This window comes from Berghia stephanieae, chromosome 1 (assembly GCF_034508935.2).
Source record: "Berghia stephanieae isolate SIO BIC M18660-M18661 chromosome 1, UCSD_Bste_1.3, whole genome shotgun sequence".
Lineage (NCBI taxonomy): Eukaryota > Metazoa > Mollusca > Gastropoda > Nudibranchia > Aeolidiidae > Berghia > Berghia stephanieae.
The window spans coordinates 39587899-39597639 of record NC_088360.1 but is presented as its reverse complement, the minus strand read 5'-3'; the positions used below and the strand labels follow the sequence as shown (position 1 = coordinate 39597639).

The 9741-nt window shown below is 31.8% G+C and overlaps 1 protein-coding gene across 1 annotated transcript; it reads left to right on the top strand.

The window, feature by feature from the left end:
* Positions 1 to 3589: 3589 nt before the first annotated feature.
* On the top strand, positions 3590 to 9741 carry LOC144974214 (putative ATP-dependent RNA helicase DDX49). The gene is made up of 2 exons (XM_078917130.1): positions 3590 to 3603; positions 4201 to 9741. The coding sequence occupies exon 2, from the start codon at positions 4356 to 4358 to the stop codon at positions 5757 to 5759; it is 1404 nt and encodes a 467-aa protein (XP_078773256.1). The 5' UTR covers positions 3590 to 3603; positions 4201 to 4355; the 3' UTR covers positions 5760 to 9741.

Sequence of the window (9741 nt, the reverse complement as noted above, 5' to 3'; positions counted from 1 at the left end):
ATGATGATCATCATCATCATCATCATGATGAATGATGTAGGCGGCTCAACGTTACGATGTTTCGTCTTTTAATAAAATCAACCGATGATGAGCGTGGTCAGTGACAATCATCGGAAAACGCGGGCCTTGGTGTTGTATCCTTGGGTAAGGATCTTTAGATGCTTTATTTTATTCTATTTAAAAATGAATTTTTACCAAGCTGTACACAGCTGATATTTTGGAATAGGTTTTATTTTTCTTGGATTTTTCTCTCTGCTTTGTCTGGCACAGTTTCCAACACACTTTTTTTTTCCAGATTAGATAGTGCAAGAGAGCTTGTATAAAAAGGGCGACAAACATGTAACTTGTACTATATGAAAAGAGAAGTTGGTTCACTATTTTCGGTTAGGTGAATAAACGAAGTACTCACATATCCTTGGTAATGCTCTACTAAAGACTAAACTATATTTTTTTTTAATAAAAAAAAATTGAGCTTTTATATGACTCAGCATGCTCAAAGCGCTTTACAGGAGGTCTCTGACCACCAACAAAACGTAATATGTAGAAGGAGACATGTCGCCTGTTAGGCGATATTACAATTTTTCCGACAGAGACAAAGGCCAGGTACTCATTTTACACCTGAGTACGGTGAGATAATGTGAGTAAAGTGCCTTTTTCAACGACTCAACAATGCGCCGAACAATGCTCGAACCCAGGACCTTCCAATCCAAAAGAGAGTGTCATTCCACAGGACCACATAGCCGCACATAGTTTTGTGTGTTGGTAGGTTATAGCTTCCTGGCGGATGTTGTGAGTATTTTACCCAACAAACATCAATAACATTTGAGGTAAATAAATGTCTCTATTGAGGGCAGTAGTTTTCTTTTTAAATTTTAAAACAAGTAACTCGCTCTGTAAAGCGCTTTCAGCACGTTTAGTGGATCTAGCGCTAACCTATATAAAAATCTCAATTTCTTTTTTTTTTTTTAATTCTGATCAAATTTTGATTTAACTCAGTTTTCTCCATCTTGTTTATTCTGACATATCTAATACTGTTTTGAAACGTTGGGTCATACATGAGATAGTCTTATTTGATTATACTATTTTAGTCAAATAAGAAGAACTTAAATTAAATTATCTTGCAAGAATTAAGGATAACAATTATACCATGGAAGCTAGATTGCGAATGAATGGTTTGTACATTGAGTGGATTATCATCGACGTAGAATCCTATGCATAAGTAAAGATTAATGTAATAATCATTGTTCTTGCATATTAAGAGAAGAAGAAAACCCCACAATAAAAAAAAACCCACTAAAGAAAGACAATTTAAAAAAAAAGAAAACAACACAAAAACATTTATATATTTTTTTAAAAAATAAAAAAATAAAAAAAAACAACAAAAAAACGGGTAGGTTTGCTAGAATCGATACAACTGTCACCCCTTAGGTCAGACAAATAAAATTTCTTAACCACAGTGATGTCATCTATTGACCTTTTTTCATATGGATACGCTCAAAGAGAGTTGTCTTCTTTTTTCTGAAGCCCCCAAATATTATAGGTGATAAATCATAATTGATTGAGAGGCCCCACGTTGGAGCTACTGAAACGTTCATGTACTCTCAACATGCTTGAAAAATCACTAGGCCTATACTATGATAATATTATTATTACATCTTGTATTACTATACAAAAATTATTACAAGCCATTTATTACAGTGATGATAATGATGATGATGATGATGATGATGATGATGATGATGATGATGATGATGATGATGATAATAATAATAATAACAATAATAATAATGATAATAATAATAAAAATTATAATAATAATAAGGATAATAATAATGACAATAATATTAATAATAATAATAACATTAATAATAATATTAATAATAATAATAATAATAATAATAATAATAATAATAATAATAATAATATATAATAATAATGATAATAATAGTAATAATAATAATAATAATAATAATAATAATAATAATAATAATAATAATAATAATAATAATAATAATAATAATAATAATAATAATAAGGATAATAATAATGACAATAATATTATTAATAATAATAACATTAATAATGATAACATTAATAATAATAATAATAATAATAATAATAATACTAATAATAATAATAATAATAATAATTATAATAATGATGATAATAATAATAATGATAATAATAATAATAATATTAATAATAATAATAATAATAATAATAATAATAATAATAATAATAATAATAATAATAATAATAATAATAATAATAATAATAATAAATGATTAATTTCCCAGGAACATGCCAAGTCGCACAAATTAAATCAACAACACTTTACATTTTTCCAAACATCAACGTAAAAAAAGGAAATAAAGAGATGGATAGATGTATATATACGTATTGAACTTACACATAACTTCTAAAAATCCCCCCCCCCCCCCCCAATTTTTTTAAATTTATTATTTTTTTTTACAAAATTCCAATTTTCATGGATTCGATATACAAGTTATATTAATAAAATTAACTTAGATATATATATATATATATATATATATATATATATATATATATATATATATATATATATATATATATATATATATATATATTTATTTATTGAAAAGCATAAGGACCAAGAATTTAGAGTAATTTACCTCGGGAGCTAAGAGAGACGACAGACTATAAACAATTCAAAGAAAAACTAAAAACATTTCTTTTTACTCTCTACGAATGTATGTTATGGCCTAGAGCCTGCTGTCTGTGGGATTGGCGCTTTATAAATGCCATCCAATATTATTAATAATTGTTAAATTTACAATGGCTTTTGCTGATACAGATCATTGATGACAGAACTACAAACACTGCAGTACATTTTATAATGTAGCATTTAATGTGCTTTGGATTCATTTTCAATGTTTTAGTAGTTCACCTACAACAATTTTTAGTCCAAGGGGGAGAACCAATAAATTATTTAATAAAAAAAATATTTTAACTAAGTTATACTTCCTGATTGAGGTAACTCTTTTATGATGTAAAACAAGTTAAAACTAATGCTTTTCAGGCACTCCTAACTTTCGCCTGAGGCAACAACAAAAACAACCAGGGTTGCCAGTTTGGCATTTTAAATGCCAGATTCCAAAAATCTGGCATTTTTGAAAACCGTTTGGCATTAGAAAAATCATTTGGCATTTGGCATTTTCATTTGGCATTTTCTTTTCTTGTATATTATACTTCAAATGACACCTTTTCTTAATTATTTCTAAACGCGTAAAAACAAACATCTTCACATTTCTTTTTCATTCTTAAAATCCAACCGTGGTGTAGTGGTTTAGCACTCCACTTAGTAGTCAGTAGGTAAATAATTACCCCAACAGGAAATTTAGTATAATTCAAAAAAAAAAAAAAATAAATAAAAGAAAAAGAAAAGAAAACACGCAAGCCACCAGGATAGGATAGTAAATTGTCTATCAAAAGTGAGTAGTTTTCTTAGTGGGGGTGGGAGTCAACAGACTTTGGCATCTTTTTGAGTGTTTTGGCATTTTTTGAGTCTTCCCCTGGCATTTTGTTGAAAAATAATCTGGCAACCCTGAAAACAACACGCATGTGGAGCAGGGTTGCCAGTTTGGCATTTTAAATGCCAGATTCCAAAAATCTGGCATTTTTGAAAACCGTTTGGCATTAGAAAAATCATTTGGCATTTGGCATTTTCATTTGGCATTTTCTTTTCTTGTATATTATACTTCAAATGACACCTTTTCTTAATTAATTCTAAACGCGTAAACACAAATCTCTTCACATCGGAAAACTTTGCTATTAAAACTCGCACCCTGAACTAGCCCTGCCTCCCTCAGATATTCACTCAAATTCAGCCCTCGACAAGTATCCTCGTAAGTTTTCTGGGAATCTCCTGCAAAACTCATGTATATTTGCGTCATGGTCGCCTGTTAACTTTCACTCCACTTAGTAGTCAGTAGGTAAAAAATTACCCTATAGGAAATTTAGTATAATTCAAAAAAAAAAAAAAAAAAAAGACAAGAAAACACGCAAGCCACCAGGATATGATAGTAAATTGTCTATCAAAAGTGAGTAGTTTTCTTAGTGGGGGTGGGAGTCAACAGACTTTGGCATTTTTTTGAGTGTTTTGGCATTTTTTGAGTCTTCCCCTGGCATTTTGTTGAAAAATAATCTGGCAACCCTGATGTGGAGTTGTAACAGTTGTAGTCCAGTGACAGTTGTGAATTTGTGAAGTAGAGGCTGGTCTTGTACACATTGAAATAAATCATTAGGATTATAACCCAGTGATTTACATTCGAACGTATGTCTTGTTGAAATTTATTTATTAAAACCAGTGAAAAATGGCAGACTTCGAGGAACTTGGTTTAGACCGCTGGATTGTGAACAAATGTCGTGTCATGGGGATAAGTAAACCAACCCCGATCCAACAAAACTGTATTCGCCCAATATTAGAAGGACTGAATGTCGTTGGTTGTGCTAAAACAGGTAGTGGCAAAACAGCTGCTTTTGCGTTACCAATCCTTCAAAAACTTTCAGAAGATCGTTATGGTCCATTTGCTTTAATAATAACACCAACACGTGAACTTGCTTTTCAAATTGGAGATCAATTTAAAATATTTGGTAAAGAACTGAACACAAAAGTGCTAGTCGTTACAGGTGGTATGAACATGGTTCACCAGGGAGGAGTCTTGGCTGAGAAGCCACACATTTTAATTTCTACTCCGGGTCGTCTTGCTGATCACTTTGAGAGTACCACAACGTTTAATCTGAAACGGATTAAATTTCTTGTTCTTGATGAAGCAGATCGTCTTCTTGAAAACAGAGAATATGGTGGCTTTTCTGAACATCTTGAGGTCATTTTTCAAAATCTTCCTAAGCAAAGACAAACTCTTCTTTTCAGCGCTACAATGACACCAAACATTCGTAAACTTATGTCATCGTCACAAGAAAAAGAAGTTTTTTCATGGAACCAATCGGCAGATTCAAAGACCGTGGATGAACTTGATCAACGTTATTCTTTAATGAATGCAGATGTTAAAGATGCATACCTCATGCACATTCTTGACACTTACACAACAGAAAGAGAACATAGTTCAATAATTGTTTTTACAAGTACATGTAAATATGCTCAGATTTTACAAATGATGTGTTCTGCACTGGGATTTCAATGTGTTGCTCTTCATTCTATGATGCCCCAACCTTCTCGTCTGCAGGCCTTATCAAAATTTAAATCTGATAAAGTGAAGATTCTCATTGCCACAGATGTTGCCTCTAGGGGTTTAGATATACCAACTGTTGATCTCATCATAAATCATAATGTTCCTAATTGTGAGAGAGATTATGTTCATCGTGTCGGTCGTACGGCTAGAGCTGGGAGAGGTGGTATGGCAATAACTCTTGTCACTCAGTTTGATATTCATTTGACTAAGACCATCGAACATTACATCAATGCTAAACTGAGAGAACACCCTACAGATGAAAGAGAAGTGGTTAAGATTCTTACAGAAGTTGCAGTTACAAGGCGTGATGCTGAAATTCAACTCGATGAGGAGAACTTCGATGAACGACGCGCAATTAACAAAAGAAAAGATTTAATTCTTCAAGGTTTTGATCCTGATGAAGAGGAGCAAAAAAGGCTCAAACTCCAGAAAGAGAAGAAGAAAGAAGGTAGAGATAAGAGAGCTGCGGCCAAAAAGCGACGAACAGAAATGTACAAGAAAAAATTTGCTAAGAAAAAGAAGTAGATGATATTTTTGTGCAGTGTTCAATTTTTTTTATTTTTTTTTGAAAAACGCATTGATTGACATCTAGGAAGACGAAGAGATGTTCTCTTTATTATTCGTAATAAAATTGATTTGAGAAGAGACTGATACCATGCTGCTGTACCACTATGAGTGGAATTCATTGAAAGGGATGTTAGTGTAAACCTGCTGAATCTTATGAATTTTTCATAATCTTACTAATTTCATGGCCAATTACGAAAATACGAAATTGTATGGAGAATTACGATTTTAAAATCTCAGTAATACTTAAATAATGATGATAATAATAGTGACAATGATAAGAACTACTACTACTACTATAGGGCCATTCCACGTCAGGTGGACCAAGGGTGGGAACCACACCCCTTTTTATTTTCCTCAATGTGGCCTACATCACACACAATCCCAATCTGCTTTGCCTATAAGTGTAAAGATGAAAAATAAAAGTACCTTTTAGGCTAAAATTATTGCTTTAGTTTTACCCTCGGTAGTCCGAGGCTGGGGCAGAAAATACTTTCCAAGTTGAGCTCTTTTTCATACTCGCTACTTTAATGCTATTTTTATTGACTTAAATAAGAGGGGGGAAAAACGGGGATTGGTATTTTTCTCGCTATTTCCGAGTGCATTACTTCTATGTTCTACTGTAGTTACTGTGATGCTACGTTTATTTGGCAGTGGTACATATCAGTATACTACTCTACACATTTAAATGGTCATGAAATTGTAGCGGTGCAAGATTTTTTTTGCTTTTTAAAATGGATTCTGATTTATACAATTTCTACATCCTCTGTCCCGTTTGTAAAAAGAAAGAAAAATTTGGAAAACTCAGGGGAAAAAATCAAATGAAATTTTAAAATGTTTCAGAATAAGTTTTAGGATTTTTTTTTGAAAACGTTTTAACAAGACATTTCTTAGAATTCCTAACATCCTTACTGACAATTGTGTCTGTCAAATGACATGACCTTGGTTGGGATTAGTCTATTTTTCAATTGATTTACTTTTTGTAATATTTTGTTAAAAAGTATAATTCATATTTGAAATGTTCATTTATTATAATCTTTTTATTGTGTATTTTATATGATTGTATGATTTGCACAACAAGAAAGTGAGTGGTTGAGCATTATTATAGTGTCCACAAATTTTTTAGCTCGGGGTGTATTCTCACATACTTATTGAATTGTGTCCATCCATTTTAGGTATAATAAGTAAGCTCTACATGAGCCAGCAGTTAAGACATTCTCCAAGCTGGCCGTTATTCTTTTACTTTTGCAGGTACCCTTTTCTCTTTTGACCTCCTACCAATATTTATACCAACCTCAAGTCTCTAGTTCCTTTCATATGCATCTGTCATCAGCCTTAACTGTTGGCTTAAAGAATACAAACTTTAAAAAACAAAGAACTTGAGCTTTTACATAGCGCAATGTCTATTAAACGTGCTCTGAGTGCTTTACAAAGGGTCCCTGGCCAACAGCAACACTTTATGTAGGACGTCTGTTAAGAAATATTACAACATTTTTCAGACAGAGACAACATTGTTAATGTCCAGGTACTCATTTTACATCTAAGTATGGTGAGCAAATGTGAGCAAATAACCTTTTCGGAGGATTGAACTATATGTCACTCACTCAGAGTAGGACTTAAACCCAGGACCTTTCAATCTGAAGGCAAGTGTCATAGAGCACAAGACCACATAGCAGCGCATTTAAGATCTTGGTTTTAAAGGGATATTGAAAATACTTGTGTTTAGGGAATTATGTTTTTCACAAGTTATTAGTAATAGTAATTAATTTTAATAATTTTTGCAGTTATCCAGACATTGAATTATGTTCATTTCTGTTGATATTCAGGAGTCTTTGTTGTTTTAATGTAGCACGAAAAGGTAAATCAGTTTCTCAGAGTTTCGCTTTCACTTTCATGCATTATTTTGTACTGTTGCCATTTTTTTTTGTTTTTGAAACAAACATTGTATCTTCTTAAGAACTGCAAAGAAAACCTCCCCACTAATATTGTTATGGTCTTTTAAATTCTCGGCATCTTGCTCATTTCAGCATAGTTCTGAATTTTGAAATGGTTTAACAAATGCAGTTATTTAATTGTATTTTTTTGGATAGTCCAATTTAAAACAAACTAACAATGTATGTGAGGCTATGCCTAAAGGTCATATATTCGTAACATCCGCCATGAAAAGAATCCAATATGGGATATGTGGGAAAATTTTGTCTTTATTAGTTTCTTTGCGTTAAATTCTAAAGATTTAAAAACTATGATCATCGTCAAAATTATAATAGTTATAGATTTTAAAGGGTGGACAAGGTATCAACTTTTGTTGAACCTTTGAGAAACTGTTTCTGTTATTCTATTGGTGTTGCATTTTCAGTCTTTCGATCATTTTTTATTATTTAACCCAAAGAGTCTGTGAAAACAGCTTTTTCCATAGTTTTTCAAAATAGCATTTTATTGGACTGTTTTTGTGGCAAATGTTATGAAAACGACTTTTTGACACAGCTTCATTGTATGTATACACTGAAAAAATCCTGTGTAGAATTCATATGATGTACCCATTGCTCAAACAAAATAGGTTATGCCAACAACTAAATGTCACGCACACCCATACCTTGAATTTAATTGATCTACATGTCTTTTTTATACTGGTAATAAGTCAAGCCCTACTGTTCCATGTTCCATACATACCCGCCGAATCTTACGAATTTTTGTCAAATTTCATGGCCAAATACGATACTATTTTTTTTGGAAAATTACGAATTTTTAATTCTTAGTAATACTTTAATAATAATAATAAGAAAAACAACTACTACTACTATAATAATAATAATAAGAAGAAGAAAAACAGCTACTACTACTACTGCTACTACTATAATAATAATGATAATAATAATAATATTGTAATTGTTCGTACACAATAATATACAATTTCAGAAATTACGAATTTCCTTGTCAGATTACTAAAAATTGACATAAAAATTACTAAATTTTAAGTTTTCAATTTGGCATGTATGTGTCTGTTGCAGTCTTGTGATGTACACAATTTCATTAAATATTGATTCAGTTAGGCTTTTCACACTGGATTTACTATGCAGTCTGCTTACAAACTAGGTGGGATTCGGTTTTACTGTCACTCGGCCTAATATTCTTTCATGTTCACAAAGAGACAAGTAATAGTAATAGCAATCTGTCATCTGCATTTTTTGCGGCCACAAATATCAGGGGGATCCTCAAATTTTGGGAAGATTGGCAAATCGCGTGGCGAATTTTGGGGGAAAAAAGAAGCGAAAACAAAATAACGGAAAAAGAAAGTGCGAAACTTGAGAAATGTTGCAGCTTTGCCTAGGCACAAACCAAGGGAAGCTACTCTCTACGGATAATGATCCTTTAAAATCTTTGTAACAACGCTATTCACAGTCATTTCATTTCTCAAGTCAAATAAATCTTTTATATATATATATTTTTTTTTTGTATCGCGTGTAAATTTTTACTGAAACGCTTAGTTTTCCTTGGCAAATTTTTTTTGGCAAATTTTAGGTCCCGATTTGGCAAAAAATGCAGATGACAGAGCAATGCTACTACTTATGCTTGATTCATGCCAGTCGTAACACTATCACTGCACTCTTCATTAAAATAAATCACTGGGTTGCTGTCGAGGGGGTTTATTGTCTTTTGATTGCTCCATCAGTTGGTTGCCAAAACATCACAGAACTATGACTATAAACAACACAATTATGCAGAAATAAGTTCAACTATATAATGCTATCAATGAAATCGAAGGGAAAGGAAATATAAACAAAAATTATAACTGTTCTGTTGATTTCAAATGGAACAGAAGTGAACATTTTCAGATCCAAGAATTGAATGTCCGTTTTCAATAAGATTATGTGTCAGATGCCAATGCTTTGTACTGTGATTTGTCATTCTTGAATTGGAAATAACAATGAATTACAACACCCAA

Excerpts from the sequence above, each read along its gene's own strand:
- LOC144974214 (XM_078917130.1), top strand. The coding sequence starts at position 4,356 with ATGGCAGACTTCGAGGAACTTGGTTTAGACCGCTGGATTGTGAACAAA.